At 40.1% G+C, this 20,829-nt stretch overlaps 1 protein-coding gene across 1 annotated transcript; it reads right to left on the bottom strand.

Annotated features, from left to right (window-relative positions):
- Window positions 1-3,373: 3,373 nt before the first annotated feature.
- thoc3 (THO complex 3) lies at window positions 3,374-19,411 on the bottom strand. The gene is made up of 6 exons (XM_043703758.2): window positions 19,098-19,411; window positions 16,463-16,619; window positions 14,785-14,989; window positions 13,304-13,465; window positions 12,556-12,656; window positions 3,374-3,835 (listed from the first exon to the last, which is right to left on the bottom strand). Exons 1-6 carry the CDS (start codon window positions 19,278-19,280, stop codon window positions 3,672-3,674), a joined length of 972 nt encoding a protein of 323 aa, XP_043559693.1. The 5' UTR covers window positions 19,281-19,411; the 3' UTR covers window positions 3,374-3,671.
- Window positions 19,412-20,829: the final 1,418 nt, after the last annotated feature.

The following is a 20,829-nucleotide window of genomic DNA, read 5'->3' as shown; positions in this document are numbered from 1 at the left end:
CCAGACAGTTGGAGGAAGAACGCCTCATCTTCCGCCTCGGAACACTTCAACCCCAGGGCATCACAATGTGGACTTCAACGGTTTCCTCATTTCCCCTTCCCCCACCTCACCCTAGTTTCAAACTTCCAGCTCAGCACTGTCCCCATGACTTATCCTACCTGCCTATCTTCTTTTCCACCTATCCACTCCACCCTCCTGCTTGACCTATCACCTTCATCCCCTCCCCCACTCACCTATTGTACTCTATGCTACTTTCTCCCCACCCCCACCTTCCTCTAGCTTATCTCTCCACCCTTCAGGCTCTCTGCCTTTATTCCTGAAGGGCTTTTGGCCGAAACGTCGATTTTACTGCTCCTCGGATGCTGTCTGGACTGCTGTGCTCTTCCAGCACCACTAATCCAGACTCTGGTTTCCAGCATCTGCAGTCATTGTTTTTACTTAATTATATATGTATCAGCCAATGTCTCAAATAAAGTCCAATACAACTTTAATTAATAAATAGTTATTTACTTGTCTAGAATACAAGTATTTTATCAAAGCTTTTGGTCTTTCAGTTATCAGGACAATTCATAAGGGATCACTTTAAGGGGAAATCAAACATTTATACTATAGGACAATTGTGTGATGATTTGGATGGCAGGTAGACTCCAATTAGTGGAAGTGTGGTCATGAAGAATGCACGAGTTAACAATGACTGACAGTTAACTGCCAGGCTTGGTATTAAATTTTAAACATTAACTCAGATTGATCAAATCATCGCCTTTAAAAGTGAACAAACAAATGGCTATTACTTATTTTGTTCAGTTGAAACAAGCACAATATGCGTACATGCTCTGTCTGCAAAAATTGAGGTCCTCTCTTTATGTAATTTCTGGTACACAGAAGTGCATCAGTTATTCCAGCCCAACAATACAGTCCCACATTGGTTTTCACCATAATTCCTTGCACATTTGGAATTACCCAAAAAATGCTGTCCAATTGCAGAATCATATTTAATATTGAGCACTTGCAAGTATTGCAGGCGTGGGTTTATTGGCTATGACCAAACCTTTCTAAAGGCAAAATACTGTGTATGCTGGAAATCTGAAACAAACAATTCTTTAAAAAAAAAGTCATACCTTCTTTGGAAACATTTTGAAACATTAACTCTGTTTCTCTCCCCACAAATGCTGCGACTGACTGGATTCCTCCAATGTTGTATGTTATGGTCAGTGCCTTGCTTACTTGAAACAGCCAAGAGGATATGCTGTTTGATATAATTCACCAGACTTTGGGATATATAGTCTTTCCTGACATAACAGTGACATGGAAATTCAAATATCACAATACTTACTTGTGTAAAGGCCGAACCCTGTTCTGGATTCACGACAGCATCCTGTTAGTAGCAAACACCACTCAAGTTCAAGTGTTGCAATGTGAAACAAACAGCTCCGCCCTTTGCTCAAATATTTCAGATAGATTAGCCTGGACAGGTAAGGTACAGCTTGACATTTTGCAGAAACAAAATTGATGATCTTTGGGTTACGAATGAATTTGCACAAAATACAATGAGAAATGATCTGATTAGGATAACTTTAATTTCAGCATCAAGCTTTTATTCAACAAATGGCATGGGCCAAAGTTGCCAAAAAGACTGGTCTTGTAATGCATGCAATGGTACAAATCCCGACATATTTATTGACTAGGTTTGTAGTATGAAATTGTTTCTCAAAGTTGCATATCTAATTTATCCAGATGTAGCATGTCTGCTAGAAAGGTCAAACTAAAAATCCAATGAAGTTCTATTAAAATCTAGATTACTTTCTTCCCCTTTACACAGATTAGTGGATTTTTTAAAATACAGTAATATTCCCTTCAGCCAGCACACTGCACTGACGCACGACTTGCAAAGGAAATTGTCATTTTGCTCTTAACTTTTGAATTTCATGTAATTCACTGCATCAGATTGAACATAGCATATAATTTTGAAACTTGTTTCGTAAGTTTTGACTTTAGTTACTGCTATGTAATGCAATAAAATTTTCAAAATTTGACAAAGCTAATAGGCTTACAAACTCTCCACTTTTATATACAGGGCATGTGCAAAGATAAGAGGTTTATTGCATGGTAATAACTGTCAGAATTTCCAGGATATCAATAATCGGAGTGACAGTATGGCACAGTTCCTTCTACACAATGCAGAAATCAGACACCATAAGCAAGCATTATAAATTTCAACACGTTCTTAACACCATAAATATTTTTGCAATATAAAATATGCACACATCAGGATGTTTGAACACAGTTGTGATTCAACTTCAATGATTGAATATGCAAAAGCCTGTTTTTCAAAGATAAGGTAAAAATCTGACATTTCTTTTATAGATGACACATCTGGGCATGGCGTCCCTACACTATCAATGTCACAGTTTCATAAAAAGTCAAATCAAGGCATTTTGTTGGCATTTGTAATGCTCAACTCTACTTAATATTTAACAGAAGTTGTGTTTGTTAAGAGATTTGAGAAAAACTTGTGATTCAAACCATTTCATTTTAAATGTGTCAAAACTTTTTGAAAAATCCTGTACAATATGGTTACTTCTGAAGATTTGTGGACATAAACTAAGATAAAATGATGATAAGGAAGCAAAAACATTTACCTTTAATGAGGAGTCATGTTTGAAACTGCATTTTTGAGGTAATCTTCCAGAAACTCTAGGGTTCTTAAGCCTATATTCTAAGACATTTTAAACAATCCAAAATGATCAGATCTGTAACTTTTACTCACTATGCTGCTGGTCTTGACATCACTAGCGATATTTTTTTTTGTTTCTCATAAAATCTTGCTCACTTCTAAAGTTAGTGCCAATTCTCAATTTAAATTTCATTTTCCTATCACCTACAACAGAAGCTTAAATATACACAGAACTAAAAAGCCAAAAATAAACTGGGAGAGACGGATTTAAATAAAAAGACTCATTAGTGAAGGGAATTTGTTTTATAAAATAAATTTGATGCAAATACCTTGATTTAAGTTAAACAACTACAGCGAGACAAGAGGCTGTAGGTACCAACTCTTTTTTAGTTAAGTACAGGACTGATATCAGAAATAGTTCCTCTCGCAGTGACCAATACCTAGAATGGTCTCCTATGTAACAAAATGTAAAACTTTGTAGCAAGTTGAGAAACAGTTCCATATACTGGTTGGAACCCATTGTTTTGAAAAGTAATGTTAGGTGGATCCTTGCCTGTACATACATTTTTGTGAAATTGTTTAAATATAAAAATGATTTGACAATTAAATATGGAATTTATAAATCAATTACATATTAAAGATACATATTACACATTTGCAAGTATCATACCAAATAAAATAAATACTGAATAACTAATCCCAAATTTCAACCCTATTTTTATTGATTGTATGCAAAACCTGTAGAGGTTACATTCATACAAAATTTGTCTAAAATATATTTTTAAGCAAAATATTTGCAATTCAAATTGAAAACCAGAATACCAGCTAATCAGTTGAAGTTCAAAATTTAGTGTACAAACGTAAAAAAATTTCTTACAAAGTTTCATCGAAAGAATGGAATCCATATTTTCTTGATCAATAACAAAAGTCATCTTTACAAGTCTCATTCAGCATGCTGTTAATGTACATTGCAGCTGAATGTACTTTCAGTCTCAAATCAGGAGTCATTAGGAAGTCCAAAGAGTTTAACTGTTCCAGCTTCCCGACTGCTGTCATACTTGCCATCTTTATCATCACAAGCAAAAGCTAAGAGTGGTCGTTTTGGATGCCATGCTACTGTGAAAGTAGGTGAGTCACACTGCACTTCCCATAATTTCTCACCTATGGAAAGAAAAATTACTTAAAGTAAGCAATAAAACAAAATGAAAGATTTTGAAATGAAACTATTTTCTATAATGTGGAATTAATGGTGGGAACAAGTCAAGTAATCCGGAGAATAATGTTTAGCCAACTATCTACTACAGGTAGACCAGTGACCATATACTAAATCATTGGACTTGCAAGAAACCAATTCGGAATCTGTATACCAAAGGACATTCAAAACCGAATAACCTGTACAGATGAGAATCCTTCAATTCAACACCATCATACCCCTACCAACGGCTAAATTCATTTCATAAAAGAAAAGCAACTGGTTGAAATTAAAAAAAGTAAAATACTCAATAATTATGGTTTTGGATATATAATACTACATTTGATTCCAATTAAGTGATCCAGCAGAAGCAAATTTCATTTATACAGCTAAGATGTATATCATCAGCCAAAATAAAGCTAAAAACAAGATGAAATTTAAAAATTAGTTGCAGAGGTATTTCTACAAAATCTTTTCCACACAGTACAATATGCTCTAAAACCTATAATTTTAATATTTCCATTTTCAGGATTGCTCCATAAAGTTACTGCTGATAAAAGTTGTCATATATAAAAAAAGTACCATGATTCATCTACTAAACTTTGTACACTAATTCGCATCCTATGCCAAAGGCCTAAAAGGTCATTACTGTCTTTCTGAAAGAAACAAAACAACAAAGCTGAAGCTTTTTAAACAATATCTAACTGAGGAGATTGAGGGCTACTAAGTTTACTGATTTGTCTTCTGATCAGCCAGACATAATTGAGACAATAGATAAAACAAGATGATAAATCGCCTCAGGGAAGTATGAATTGAGAGGAAAGAAAAGTTTCTTATGTGTAAGATGACCAGGAAGTTCTCATGACAACCTCAAAACATAGTTTCAAACATATACCTACCAAAAAGGCGATTGCTTCAGAAACAATACAAAATGAAAATACATGCCCTTCCATCTTGGCCAGAAATTAATGATGAATTCAACAATGAACCAGAGACAGAAAGATATAGGTTAGAAGGAGAAAAGAACAAGTAAAGGCTCACAAAGATTAAAGAACTTCAGAAAGTAGCAGCAAGTTAAAGAAGAGTTTGCAAGCCTTCAGTGCCAATCCAACAGATCTGCAGAAGCTGGTGTTTAAGTGTAGTAGATCCAAGACTAAGAGTTTAGTTAACAGAAATAAACTTAAGTTACCCAAGATGGAACACACAGATGAAGTTATATAAAATCACATACTTGCAAGATTAGTTTTGAGTGCTAAGACAAGAATACCAGGTTATAATCCAACAGGTTAATTTGGAACCACTAGCTTTCGGAGTGCCACTCCTTCATCAGTTGGTTGTGGAGAATAAGATCATGATCACAGAATTTATAGCCAAAGGAGTCCAGTGTCATAGAGTCATAGAGATGTACAACATGGAAACAGACCCTTCGGTCCAACCCGTCCATGCCGACCAGATATCCCAACCCAATCTAGTCCCACCTGCCAGCATCTGGCCCATATCCCTCCAAACCCTTCCTATTCATATACCCATCCAACTGCCTCTTAAATGTTGCAATTGTACCAGCCTCCACCACATTCTCTGGCAGCTCATACATCAAAAAATTTTAGATTAAATCTTTCATCATTTAGAATAGGATATGCTGGTTCCCATTCTTTGATATGTAAATCCCTGAATTTCTTTTAAAATTAAAAAGTAGTTCTTGGATTTACATATCAAAGAACAGAAACCAGCATATCCCATTCTAAAAGATGAAAGATCTGTGATCATGATCCTATGCGCCACAACCAGCTGATGAAGGAGCAGTGCTCCGAAAGCTAGTGCTTCCAAATAAACCTGTTGAACTATAACCTGGCATTGTGTGATTTTTAACTTTGTCTACCCCAGTCCAAGGAGAAAGTGAGGACTGCAGATGCTAGAGATCAGAGCCTAAAAATGTGTCGCTGGAAAAGCGCAGCAGGTCAGGCAGCATCCAAGGAGCAGGAGAATTGAAGTTTCGGGCATAAGCCCTTCTTCAGGAATGAGGAGGGTGTGCCAAGCAGGCTAAGATAAAAGGTAGGGAGGAGGGACTTGGGGGAGGGGCGTTGGGAATATGATAGTGGAAGTAGGTTAAGGTGAGGGTGATAGGCCGGAGAGGGGGTGGGGGCGGAGAGGTCGGGAAGAAGACTGCAGGTCAAGAAGGCGATGCTGAGTCTGAGGGTTGGGACTGAGAAAGGGGGGGGGGGGGCGAGGGAAAATGAGAAAGCTGGAGAAATCTGCAATCATCCATTGTGGTTGGAGGGTTCCTAGACGGAAGATGAAGCGCTCTTCCTCCAGGCGTCATGTTGCTATGGTCTGGCGATGGAGGAGGCCAAGGCGGAGTGGGAGGGGGAGTTAAAGTGTTCAGCCACGGGGCGGTTGGGTTGATTGGTGCGTGTGTCCCAGGAGGTGTTCTCTGAAACGTTCCGCAAGTAGGCGGCCTGTCTCCCCAATGTATAGGAGGCCACATCGGGTTCAGCGGATGCAGTAAATGGTGTGTGTGGAGATGCAGGTGAATTTCTGATGGATATGGAAGGATCCCTTGGGGCCTTGGAGGAAAGTGAGGGGGGAGGTGTGGGCGCAAGTTTTGCATTTCTTGCGGTTGCAGGGAAAGGTGTGGATCTGACGAGGGAATCGCGGAGGGAGTGGTCTTTCTGGAATGCCGATAGGGTTGGGGAGGGAAATATATCCTTGGTGGTGGGGTCTGTTTGGAGGTGGCAGAAATGACGAAGGATGATACGATGTATCTGGAGGTTGGTTGGGTGGTAGGTGAGGACCAGTGGGGTTTTGTCCTGGTGGCGATTGGAGGGGCGGGGTTCAAGGGCGGAGGAGTGGGAAGTGGAGGAGATGCGGTGGAGAGCATCGTCAACCACGTCTGAGGGGAAATTGCGGTCTTTGAAGAAGGAGGCCATCTGGGTTGTTCAGTATGGGAACTGGTCCTCCTGGGAGCAGATGCGGCGGAGGTGAAGGAATTGGGAATATGGGATGGCGTTTTTACAGGGGGCAGGGTGGGAGGTGGTGTAATCTAGGTAGCTGTGGGAGTCAGTCAGTCGGTTATAGTAAACATCCGTGCTGAGTTGGTCATCCGAGATAGAAATGGAGAGGTCTAGGAAGGGAAGGGAGGAGTCTGAGACGATCCAGGTAAATTTGAGGTCGGGGTGGAAGGTGTTAGTAAAGTGGATGAACTGTACTCCAGTCCAACACCGGTACCTCCAGGTTAAGACAAGAATGGAATATATTTTGCTTACACTATAATCAATAGCATTACATCAACTTATCGAGCTGAAAGCATAAAATCTTGTCTCTTTGCCATAACTTACTTATGAGGTCCTCTTTCAGAGATTAGGCAATTACACATTTACACTTACACATTTCATAGTCTGGCTTTAGACGTTCACCCAGGCAAGGAAATAAAGTATTTTCCTTGTCTTAGAAGTAAGGATTCTACATAAGACAGGTTTTTGTATCAACTTAGTTGATAGTGGACTATGACAAAATAAAATCAAATACACACTAAAATGAGCAATTTCACTCAAAAGATCACAAAACTAAGACACGACAACATGGAAAAATATGTTGGAGTGGTTATTTCTAATTTTGTTGTAGCTCTGCTGTGTCATACTTGGTTTAAGTCTTCTTCACGTTAACAATTTAAAAAGTGGGTTATTTCTAAATATCAATCATACATCAACATGAGCACACCATCCTCATCAGACCATGTGTTACGTTCTTGCACTATATGACAAAATCAGATCCTCTCGACCACAGATACATGCCTGCACACTGCCTAAATAATTAAAGCATTTCCCTTGGGGTCTGTACAAGACCTCCAATGACCGGTAATCAGGGTTTAAATTGACACTAAATTGAAAGTAAAGTATCATCTATTTGCTGTGGAATCTGCATTAAGATATGCCGTCTCACTGACAGTCATAGATTTGTAAGACATGCTTAGTGACTATGACCATTGGACACAAAACTATCCTTACATGGACAATGCTATTCACAAAAGGCAAAGGACACCTTGTATCAAAATTGAAATGTCTCAGATATAATCTTTCTTTTTCTGTGTTTAAATGAATGGGCAATGTTAAGACAAGAGCATAGGAAGTTTTGGTTTGCAAGGCCATTCAGCCCATCATACGTGCAGAAACTCTTCAAAAAGAACAATTTTATTGTCATAAACCCAAACTGAAACTAATTAGTGAGCCATGTGATTGAAAGAAACTCTGATCTTGTAAGCTCTAAGTCAGTGGATGGGAATAGAGTGAAGAGAGGTCACAAAGAGAAAAACTGACCAAAAGTTAAGTAAAACCTTCACATAAGCATTGTTTTGCACAGGAGTACATGAAGTCAGCTCAAAAGTGCAACCAAGATAAGCTGACAGCCATTCTACATAAACGTTAGTTCAACTTGAAAGTTTAACACTGCTTATCTCCCAGATGCTGCCTGTCCTGTTAAACAAAAAAAAATGTATAGCAATACATGAACCTCAATTTTCCAGCATTTGTTTATCTGAATATCAGATTATCTGGCAAGATCGCAAGGTCCTGATGCTCGGCTAAACTATGTTGTCAAGCAGTCGATTAACTGAACGAAATACTGCCCACCTGTGTCCTTTGGATAATCAAGATTTTTCTGTACAAGGTGGCTAAAATAGGAAGTATTTCATTCTCACTAAACCCAGGAATAATCATTACTCACCTACAGTCATAAAGAGGTACAGTACAGAAACAGACCCTTTGGTCCATGCCGACCAGATATCCTAAGTTAATCTCGCCCCATCTGCCAGCGTATGGCCCATATCCCTCTAAATTCTTCCTATCCATATATCGATCTAGATGCCTTTGAAATGTTGCAATTGTACCAGCCTCCACCACTTCCTCTGGCAACTTATTCCATTCACGCACCACCCTCTGCGTGAAAAAGTTGCCCCTTAGGTCCCTTTTCAATTTCTCCACCCTCACCCTAAATCTATGGTCTCTAGTTCCGGACATCCCCACACCAAGGAAAAGACCTTGTCTATTTGTCCTAGCGATGTCCTTCATAGATTTATAAACCTCTAAGGTCACCCCTCAGCCAACGACGCTACAGGTAAATTAGCCCCAGCCTATTCTGTCTCTCGTTATAGCTCAATCCTGCAACTCTGGCAACATCCTTGTAAACTCTTTATGAACTCTTTAAAGTTTCACAACAGCCTTCGGAAAGGAGGGAAACCAAAACTGCACATAATATTCCAAATGTGGCCCAACCAATGACCCGTACAGCCGCAACATGACCTCCCAACCCTTCCACTCAATGCTCTGACCAATAAAGGAAAGTACACCAAACACTTTCTTCACTATCCTATCGACCTGTGACTCCACTTCCAACAAATTATGAACCTGCACTCCAAGGTCTCTTTGTTCAGCAACACTCCCCAGGACCTTACCAATATGTGTGTAAGTCCTACCCTGATTTGACTTTCCAAAATGCAACGTCACATTTATCTAAATTAAACTCTATTTGCCACTTCTCAGCCCATTGGCCCATCTGATCAATATCCCATTATACTCTAAGGTAACCTTCTTCGCTGTCCACCAATTTTGGTATCATCGGCCAACTTAGTAACTTTTCCTCCCAATTTCACATTCAGATAATTTATATAAATGAAGAAAAGCAGTGGACCGAGTACTGGTCCTAGTGGCACACCATTGGTCACAAGGACCCTCCACCACCACCCTCTGTATTCTAACTTCAAACCAGTTCTGGATCCAAATGGCTAGTTCTCCCTGTACTCCATGTAATCTAACCTTGCTAACCAGTCTACCATGAGGAACCTTGTCAAACGCTTTAATGAAGTCCATATAGATCACGTTCACCACTCTGCTCTCATTAATCCTCTTTGAATTTTCTGAACAAGTAACAATCAAGTTAATGAGACATGATTTCCCATGCACAAAGCCATGCTGACTATCTTTAATCAGGCCTTGCTTTTCCAAATACATGTAAATCCTGTCCTTCAGGATTCCCTTTAATAACTTGCCCACTACTGATGTCAAGCTCACCAGACTACAGTTACCTGGCTTTTCTTTACCATCTTTCTTAAATAGTGGCATCACATTAGCCAACCTCCAGTCTTCCGGCACCTCACCTGTGACTATCGATGATACAAATATCTCAGCAAGGGACCCAGCAATCAATTCTCTAGCTTCCCACAGCGTTTAGGGTACAGCTGATCAGGTCCTGGAGATTTATCCATCTTTATGCGATTTTAAGACATCCACTCCTCCACTGTAATATGGACATTTTTCAAGATGTCACCATCTATTCCCCCACATTCTATAACTTCCATGTCCTTCTCCACAGTAAACACTGATGCAAAATACTCATTTAGTATTCCCCTATCTCCTTTGCTTCCATACATAGGCTGCCTTACTGACCTTTGAGGGATTCTATTTTCTCCTTAGTTTACCCTTTTGTCCTTCATGTATTTATAAAATCCCTTTGGATTCTCCTTAACCCTATTTGTCAAAGCTATCTCATGTCCTTTTCTCCCCCTCCTGGTTCCTCTCTCAAGTATACTCCTACTGCCTTTATACTCTTCTCAGGATTCACTCGATCTCTGCTGTCTATACCTGGCATATGCTTCCTTCTTTTTCTTAACCAAACATACCAGCCTTGCCTTTCATCCTAACAGGAACACAAAGTCTCTGGACTCTCGTTATCTCATTTTTCAAGGCTTCCCATTTTCTAGCCATCTCTTTACCTGCAAACATCCGTCCCAATCAATCTTTGAAAGTTGGTGCCAAATTGCCCTTGCTTCAATTTAGAATTTTAACTTTTAGATCCAGCCTATCCTTTTCCACCACTATTTTAAAACTAATAGAATTATGGTCACTGGCATATTTCCCAAGAGTAGGTCAAGGTTTGCACCTTATCTATTAGGTACATCAACATACTGAATCAGAAAATGTTCTTGTAGTCACAAACTAACACTATCGAGTCCCAGTCTATATTTGGATAGTTAAAATCCCCTACCATTACCACCTTATTTTTCTTACAGATAAATGAGATCTCCTTACAAATTTGTTTCCCAATTTCCCGCTGACTATTGGAGTGTCTATAGTACAATCCCAATAAGGTGATCATCCCTTTCTTATTTCTCAGTTCCACCCAAATAAGTTCCCTGGATGCATTCCCAGGAATATCCTAAGTGCAGCTGTAATGCTATCCCTTATCAAAACGCCACTCCCCCTCCTCTCTTGACCTCCTTTCCATCTTTCCTATAGCACTTGTATGCTGGAACATTACGCTGCCAGTCCTGTCCATCACTGAGGAATGTTTCTGTAATACCTATGATATCCCAGTCCCATGTTCCTAACCATGCCGTGTGTTCATCTGCCTTCCCTGTTCGGCCCCTTGCATTGAAATAAATGCAGTTTAATTTATCAGTCTTACCTCATTCTCTGCTTTGTTCCTTCCTGCCCTGTTTTACTTGCTCCTTTTCATAACTGTACCAGTCGCAGACTGATCTTTCCTCACCATATCCTTGGGTCCCACCCCCATCTGCTCTACCCTCCTATTCCTACCCTCACTACCTTGTGGCACCAGGAGTAATCTAGATATTATCATCCTAGAAGATCTCCTGTTTAAATTCCTGCCTAACTTCCTGTATTCTCCCTTTAAAATCTCATCCTTTTTCCTTCCAACGTCGTTTGTTCCAATGAGAACAACCACCTCCTGCTAGCCCCTCTCTCCTGTGAGGATATTTTGCACCCTCTCTGAGATATTCTTAATCCTGGCACCAAGGAGGCAACACCATTCTGATTTCTCGCTGTCCACTACAGAAACATCTATCTGTGCCTCTGAATAGAGAGTCCTCTATCATAATCCATCACTTGGAACCTGACGTAGCCCTCGTTACATTAGAGCCAGTCTCGGTACCAGAAACTTGGCTGTTCGTGCTACATTCCCCTGACAGTCCATCACTCCCTACATTTGCCAAAACAGCATACTTATTTGAGATGGGGATAGCCACAGATGACTCCTGCACTACCTGTCTTCCTCTCCTACCTTTCCAGGGGCAACCCATCTACTTGACTGTATTTGCAGTTTTTTTCTCGCTTCCTATAACACACCCCCAGCTCCTGTAAACTCATTACTGCTAACTGCTGCTCCAATCTATCCATGCAAACTGATAGGATGCGCAGTCAAACACACTTGCTGCAGACTTAATCATCAGTAACATGGAAACTCTCCCTAATCTCCCACATCCCCAGTAGAGCACATCACACTACTAAAGGCTATCTTTGCACCTTAATCTACAGACACAGAAAATAGCACAGTCTTACTGCTCTAAAAAAAAACACTGCTCCATGCTAACAATACTTATGCTTTATATTTTTAAATTTTAATCAAGACAGATCTCAATAAAACACAATCAAAATGTACCCACTCTACTCATCTTGAAAAGGAAACTAAAATCTTATGTCCACCAATATTTCACTCCAATTCAATGAGTAGTATTAGAATTTTACTGTAAAAATGCCCTTAGAACCTATATATGTGAAACAAATATCAAAAAAGGTTTCCAAAGTTCTGCATTGCATCTAAATGAAAATACTCAAGTTTATAAAAAGTAACATGTTTTGAGCAAAAGGAGTGACCGCTAATTAAGACTACATTTTCATACCAGTTTCTACTTCTGCGATGTCAATGAAGTGATCCTCTGAAGCAGATGCTAGCATTTTTCCATCATGGCTGAAGCTCAATGTTCTCACGGGCCAGTCAAGTCTGAAGAAAGCAGTGGAAAACAAAAGTGGACAAAATTTCATTACTGATAACAGCAAAAATTCTCAACAGATCAGTTTCTGAAACATGAGGAGTAAAACTATTATTTGGGACAAAGCCTCTGCTTTCACTTCACTTGAAGAACAGTTATTTCATGTTTTTGCTCATTTCATCCAATGTGCCCATTTATCATCTCATTGCAGAACTCAACAGTTCATATCACTGAAATCATTTTTATACCCAATTCTAAATTTATACAGCATAAGTTTTCAGTTTCATACTCCACTTTTTGTAACAGGAATTTGAATTTATTTTGACTTCATGAATTATAAATTAACTGAAATAAAATTAGAAATAAAAATTAGTCTTAACTTTCAGCTAGATATACCCAGAATAATGACAATAAAATAATTTTAAGCAATCATAATAATAATTCTTCACACAGTACAGATACAAATGCATTGTGGACTCATGTATATGCAAAGTCAATAGTGAACAATAATAATGAGAAGTTTCATCACAGGTAACATAGTTCAAAATGGAGTTAACATTAAATCAGAAAATACTGTATTTATTTTCCATGCCCAGTATCTGGTCAATAGTCTAAACATGCCAATGCATAATGCACATAATTCTTACTGGACACGCACCTGGAGAAGCATCTTACACAAACAAGTTCATCCACACTCCAAAGACTAACCAGAGCATCTGCACTCCCTGTGGCAAAGTATTTGCCTGTTGGATCAAACTTAATGCAGATGCAATTTGAAGGATGTGCATTGATTGATTGAATCGGTTTCAACTCTGGATAACTGCAATGTAAAAACAAATTGAAAGAAATTCACAGCAATTGATGGTTATTGCATAATGCTCACTACATGCAGTTAAGCACAACGAGATCATCCACTGGGGCAATAAACAGTAGCGTTCATCATTTTTATAGGTACAATGGACAAATATTTGAAATTACACAAAGCTATAATTGGAGTTTATAATACTGAATGTACAGTTTTGTAGAAAGACAATGCATATTCTGTATCTTGTTCTTTAACTTTAAGTGACTTTCTCTGACCAACACTGACAAAAGGAAAGCCCACATTTTTCCCTTAATCGCAACCCCTAGCCTGGGTAATTCTCACTTTTGGGATTTTTCTCATTGCCATAGAGTAGAAATTGGTATGTGAAGAACATAAATTACAGAGTTTTGAAACATCACTTAGCCTGACCACAAAGTAATTGGATATTCTTTCAAAACCACAATTTCCCATGTAGAGAACTTTGTATCAAACATGATTCCAGAAGAAATTGGAATTTTTGGTCTGTATTTATAATGGGTTAAACCTGCTTATCTTTTGGTACTTTATAAACCAGAAAAAGTAGCAATGAAAAATATTTGGAATTTCTTGCATATTTACTCAGCCTGAGAGCAGAAAGTTAGCCAGCAAGCAAGAAATAATTCAAGATTTGCAATTTTAAAAAAAAAGTCAAAAATACAACCAAAGCCAATAAAAGTACAACATTTACAATTGTTTTGATTAGATTAGATTCCCTAGTGTGGAAACAGGCCCTTCGGCCCAACATGTCCACACCGACCCTCCGAAAAGCAACCTACCTAGACCCCTTCCCCTACGTTCACCCCTGACTAATGCACCTAACACTACTGGTAATTTAATATGGCCAATTCACCTAACCTACACATCTTTGGATTGTGGGAGGAAACGCAAGTACGTGGAGGAAACCCACACAGACACAGGGAGAATTTGCAAAATTCACACAGACAGTTGCCCGAGGCTGGAACCTGGGTCCCTGGTGCTGTGAGGCAGCAGTGCTAACCACTGAGCCACCATGCCACCCTATTTTTGACTACAAAAAAAGACAATGTGTACACCATTAGGCAACACTGAAATGAAGTATTTCAACGAAAGGCAAAGTTTTTTTTAAAATTATCTGAAAATAGATTTCCCAATTTCTCAAATTTATTAAAACTAAAAAGATATACTTGCACATTATAAGAAATGCTTTACGTCTTTAAGTAACTTCTTATTGCAATAATGCTATACGAAGTTAATTATACATTTATCTTTGCTAAACTATCTTTAAGAAATTCAACAAAGTTCAAAATATATACTACCTGAGTAAGTTGATGCAGCCATTGCCATTGGTTAGAAAAAACATATCATTATCATTGTTCCAGGAGATCTCATTCACTTCAAACTTAAACTGTTCTTCAGCCTTTGATCGGTGAGATTTTGCATCAATGAAAGTGACCACATCATCTTTATTTCCCACAGCAATTGTTTGGCCATCAGGGCTCCAACAGATGTTAATGTTCTCACCTAAAAATAAATGAATAATCATTTCTGTTTCAAGATAAAAATAATGCACCCACTGCACTTTTACATTATTATAACAAAGTAAATGGATATGGTAGAATAGTGACAATGCTGTTGGATTGGCATCCAGGAACCTGTAACAATTATTCAGATTTAAGCATTCAAACCCCACCTACAGTTGGACATTTTAAATTCAATGGACTGCTGTAGTTCAAGAAGGCAGCTCACCATCACCTTTTCAAGGGCAACTAGGGGCAGACAGTAAGTGCCAGCCCAGCCTGTGAAACCCATGTTCCACAAGTGAATAAAAGAAAAGAAAAGGTTTTTGTCAGTAATAGTAACCATAAAATTACTGGACTGTCAGAACAATTAGCTCATTAGTGTACAAAAAGAAACCAGGTATTCATATCAAATCTAACATGTTTGCGACTCCTGACACACACAGCAATTTGATAGCCTTTACCGCTCTTCAAAATGGACTAACAAGACAATTAATTGCATCACTACAATTGAACTGCAGTAGTTCAATAACACAGGTCTCTAACTTTTCAGTGGCAATTGAGGTTAAGTAATAAATACTGGCATTGCCAAGGACATTGAATCACTTAAATAAGAAATTGAAGTATCCCTAATACTACCTGAAGCAAATTTGTACTCTAAATATTTGTCACCAAAAATAAAAGAGAAAAAACTTGCATCATATAATATTTTCCAAAATAATTAATTGTCCCAAAAGACTTCACAGAGCTTTTGTCAAGCAAAGTTTGATAGATCCACAGTTGATGGTTATAAAAGGCAAGCAAAAGTTTGGTCAAAGAGATAGATTTTAAAGCACGTCTGAAAAGAGGAGACATTGACATAGAGAAGCAATAGGAAAGAGTTCTAAAACACGGGACTTTGGCAACTTAAGGCATAGACCACAACAATAGAGCAGTTAAAATAATCAATGTCACGGATGTGCGAGAAGCCAGGATTGAAGGACTGCAGAAACCTTGCAAGATTGTAGGCTGAAAAGGGAAGAGGTATTTGTAAAGAATTTTAAAATTACTCATCAGTGAAACTGATCCTATCCTCCACCTGATTTACGTATGATGTTCAAGCAGCCTTATTCCATCAGAACCAAGCTGCCCAGTTGACTGACACGACTACTATAAAAATTAACTTCCCTGTACCACCAAAGCACAGTAGCAGTAACATGTACAATTTACAAGATAAATTGAAGAAATTCACCAAGGCTCCTTAGATAGTACCTGGTCTGGAAATAATATACCAAGAAATGGTAGTGTGCATGTAGAGAACAATTGATGTGCAAACTCTGGTGATAAAAATTCTGAATATAAAGCACTGGAACTACTTATATTGGAAACATCATTTTCATAGGGTAGTCAGTTTTGTCATTCGTAACCCTTCATTACGTGAACCAAATTTCCAAACATTAATATGTTACAGTATCCAGAAAATTCCCAAATGACATACCTTTCGTGTTCACAGTAGCAACACACTTTGCAGTTCGGACATCCCAGATTCGAACAGTTTTATCACCAGAGGCAGTTACAAAGAGATCTGCATTGGTAGGGTGCCAACAGAGTTGATCCACACTGTCACCATGACCACGATAGTTATTCTCCTTAACCTGAAATATGCAAAAATATAACATACAAAAATAAGTGAACAGAATGAGAATTAAAAATATTGCAGCTGTATAGTCCACGTTCTGTAAGGTATTACTGTCTCAGACAATGTCTTTAGTTCTCAAAGGTGGACTATATCTCTTGGAAATCATGAGATGTTAAGAGGTTAATTTGCTCTGCTGACCTGCACGAAATTGGATGTCCTGAGGGTAGGGTAGTATGTTTCTCTATTTGGCCGGTACAATGTAAAAGAATTTACATTAATATCTCCTATTATTCAGAGTAAAAGAACTTACATTATCATCTCCTATTCAGAATCAATAAGAACATTGCAATTAAAATTCTGACCACATCCTGTAGCTATAAAAATGACTTACAACAGATCTTGCCATTAAGGGATGATTTACATTACATTGTTTCTGGAGATGGTCAGGTCACTATAGAGAAAGAAATGGTTCATTTGTTCAGGGATCTTCTCTTGACATGCTTCACAAACATTATGAAGAGTGCTAAGTGATCCTCCAAAGCTAGTACTTGCTTAGTAAACTTTGGCTGTTCACAGAAGTTGGCGTATTGCAGTTGCATCAAGTGTGGAAGAATCTCAAGAAAAAGAACCTAACAACCAGCATCGCATTGCTTTGTCCCTTGTGATGACAGCAAGTACAGCTAAAATTTGTTGAAAACATAGAACACGTTTCCAACTCATAACATCGTAACTACATAGTAGTGGTTAGCAATGAGCATAATTTCACATCATGCCTCCATGTGAGCAAACGCCTGAACAAAACCAAACAAAATCTTGTTTCAAATAGCTGGCAGACCCACAGAAAATCCACAATTCATTAGAGATTTCACATGAGCTAAGGTCATAATTCACAAAGGGTGAAGATAAAAAATGTGAAAGTGTGAACCCAAAGTCAGCAGGAGTGCAGTCTCTGGTATTCAATTTTAATTATAAGAGATTCCCAAAGTCTTAGAATCACAGAATCCCTACAGTGCGGAAAGAGACCACTGAGCCCATTGAGTGCACCCCGACCTCTGAAGAGCATCCCACCCTATCATCACAAGCCCTCATTGACTACGCCTAACCCATGTAGCCCACATATCTTCGGACTATGGTAGGAAACCGGAACATCCAGCTGAACCCACATAAACACAGGGAGAACTGCACATTCCACACAGTCACTGAAGGCTGGAACCAAACCTGGATCCCTGATACAGAGACAGAAGTGCCATCACTAAGCCACCCCTACATCCAAAGAAGTGCAAGTTAGATGGATTGGCCATGCTAAATTGGTCCATAGTATCCATAGATATGCAGTCTTGGTAAACGCGGGGTTATGGAGATAGGGTTGGGGTCGAGGTCTGAGTGGGATGCTCTTCAGAAGTTTGGAACAAATGCAGTGGGTCGAATGACATTTTCCTGCAGTGCAGGGATGCTAAGAATTACGTTTCCTAACTAGTCATGATGGGGAGAGATACAGAATTCTGACCAGGCCGGGAGGGGGAATGGGGACGGGGGGAGAGGGTGTGTGCGTGTAGGGGCAGGGAGAGAGGGGGTGCAGGGAAAGTAGGGGTGAGTGTGGGGTGGGGAGAGGAGGGTGCATGTGGGGACAAGGAAAGAGGGGGGTGCATATCGGGAAGAGGACAGAGGGGATAAGTGTGGGGGCAGGGAGAGAGGGGTGAGTGTGTTGGGGGAGGGTGTGTATGTTGGGAGAGAGGAGTAGTATAGGAGTTGGGGAGGGAAGGAGGGGGATGTGGTTGGGGGCAGGGAGTGCATATATTTGGGGGGAGAGGATGCGTGTGTTGGGGGGAAGGGGGTGCGTGTGTTGGGGGGAAGGGGGTGCGTGTGTTGGGGGGAAGGGGGTGCGTGTGTTGGGGGGAAGGGGGTGCGTGTGTTGGGGGGAAGGGGGTGCGTGTGTTGGGGGGGGAGGGAGGCATGTGTTGAGGGGGGAGGGAGGCATGTGTTGAGGGGGGAGGGAGGCATGTGTTGAGGGGGGAGGGAGGCATGTGTTGAGGGGGGAGGGAGGCATGTGTTGAGGGGGGAGGGAGCTGTATGTGTTGCAGCAAAGAGGGCAGATGTGGGGTGAAAGGGTGAGTGTGTTGGGGTAGAGGATATGTGGATGGAAATGTGTTGCTGGAAAAGCGCAGCAGCTCAGGCAGCATCTGTAAGGAGAGAAAAGAACTGACGTTTCGGGTCTAACTTTGTTTTTATATATGAGAGACAGGGAGAGTTGGGGGAGAGAGGGATGTGTGGGGAGGGATGTGTATGGGGAGTGAGCAGGTGAGATTGATGGGGGTGGCGTGTGTGTGTGAGTGAGTGGGTGGGTGGTGGGGTGGTGTGGTGTTATACTGTGACTGTTTTGATCAGATGCTGGGTGTTCCAACCCCCGGGGCCGGACGGGCACACACAGGGGGGAAAAGAGGGAGCTGAGTGGACGTGAAGGTTGACTCTCTCTCTGTTCCATCTCGCCACTCACCAGCCGGTCTTTGTCCAGCACAAACACGCTGGCTGTCTTGTCGAAAGAGCCGGACGCGAGCCTGCGACCATCGCAGCTCCAAGCCACCGAGTGCACCTTGGCTGTATGGGCCGAGAACTCCTTCGTGCGGCCGTTATTTTTGAAATGCTCCTGAGATTCCAGAAGGTAACTGGCGGCCGCCATCTTGCCGGTTTGGACCCTACCTCACAATCCGGGCCGAGGGGGGGAATGGAGGTGAAATTGAGCGGACGGTCACAGGAATCACTTGGTAACGGGAACACCTCAGACACAACGATACCTTCACTGACAAAAAAATCAAGATTTCTGTCCAAAGGTTTTTGAAAATACAATAAATTACCATTTTTATAACCTTCACGTTCTACGTCCATCACTGGAAAGAAATGGTACAGTCATATCATTTGCTGCTGTCTTAAAGGGGTAATGTCCCTCCCACTGCACACACTAACACACTGGAGTTAGCTGCATACTTCTGACATTTTCACTTATAGAGATGTACAACCTGGAAACAGACCCTTCAGTCCAACTCGTCCATGCTGACCAGATATCCTAATCTATGATGTGGAGCTGCCAGTGTTGGACTGGGGTGGGCAAAGTTGAAAATCACACACACCAGGTTACAGTCCAACCAGTTTATTTGGAAGTACCAGTTTTCAGAGTGCATCTCCTTCATCAGGTAATTAGTGGGGCAGGATCATAAGACACAGAATTTATAGCAAAAGATCACAGTATCATGCAATTAAAACGATATACAGAGGTCATGATTTGGAGATGCTGGTGTTGGACTGGGGTGTACAAAGTTAAAAATCACACAACACCAGGTCATAGTCCAACAGGTTTAATTGAAAGCACACTAGCTTGACAGACAATCAATTTTTCAATGTACGACTTAACAGATAATCGATTTTTTAATGTACGACTTAACAGACAATCGATTTTTCAATGTATAATTTCAGTTACATCACACTGTAAATCTTTGCTATAAATTCTGTGTGTTAGGATTGAGCCCTCCACTATCACCTGATGAAGGGGCGACACTCCGAAAGCTAGTGTGCTTCCAATTAAACCTGTCGGATTATAACCTGGTGTTGTGTGATTTTTAATGATATACAGAGAAACCTCGATTATCCAAAGGACATGGGCAGGGAGTATTTCATTTGATCAATCAAATGCCAGATAATCGAATGCCAGATAACATTAGTCAAGCATCAGGACCTTGCAATCTTGCTTGGATAATTCAAAATTTGGTCAATTGAATACTGGATATTTGAGGTTCCTCTGTATTGAATAAATCTAGAATGGGTTGCTGGTTTTGGTTCATTAATATGTAAATCCCAGAACTTCTTTTAAGTCACAGTCTCAAGATAACTTAAGGTTTTATTTTAAAAAGTGACATCTCAGCTCAGACAATGCATTAAGGGTGTGAGGTTAGAGTCTGTCTGTATCCCAATCTTGAGTCAGACTGGTTCTATTTCCAAAGTAGGAATTTAAAAAATGTTATATGGATTGACTGCCTGTAGATTGTGTGCTTTTTGAGCAAAAATAGAATGTATCTGCAAATACAATTCTCCAAATGCAAATTCACCCCACACTTATGTGTGTGTGTGTGGATGCATGTGTGTGTGTGCATGCTTGGTAGAGTGTGTGTGTGAGTGTGACACAGTATAAGCCTGTGAGAGCATGTGTGCATGGGTGTGAGTGTTGAGAGGGTGTA

Source organism: Chiloscyllium plagiosum, unplaced genomic scaffold, assembly GCF_037043375.1.
Source record: "Chiloscyllium plagiosum isolate Xiang-an unplaced genomic scaffold, Cpla_swu_hap1 HiC_scaffold_16, whole genome shotgun sequence".
In the NCBI taxonomy this organism is placed as follows: domain Eukaryota; kingdom Metazoa; phylum Chordata; class Chondrichthyes; order Orectolobiformes; family Hemiscylliidae; genus Chiloscyllium; species Chiloscyllium plagiosum.
Note: the sequence above shows the minus strand (reverse complement) of the source record. Positions and strands in the feature narration are given on the sequence as shown.

Coding starts and splice junctions, on each gene's coding strand:
- thoc3 (XM_043703758.2), bottom strand. CDS start 19,280: ATGGCGGCCGCCAGTTACCTTCTGGAATCTCAGGAGCATTTCAAAAAT. Junction 16,620..19,097: donor TGCTGGACAAAGACCGGCTG/GTGAGTGGCGAG, acceptor TGCATATTTCAG/GTTAAGGAGAATAACTATCG. Junction 3,836..12,555: donor CATCGCAGAAGTAGAAACTG/GTATGAAAATGT, acceptor TTCTTTCCATAG/GTGAGAAATTATGGGAAGTG.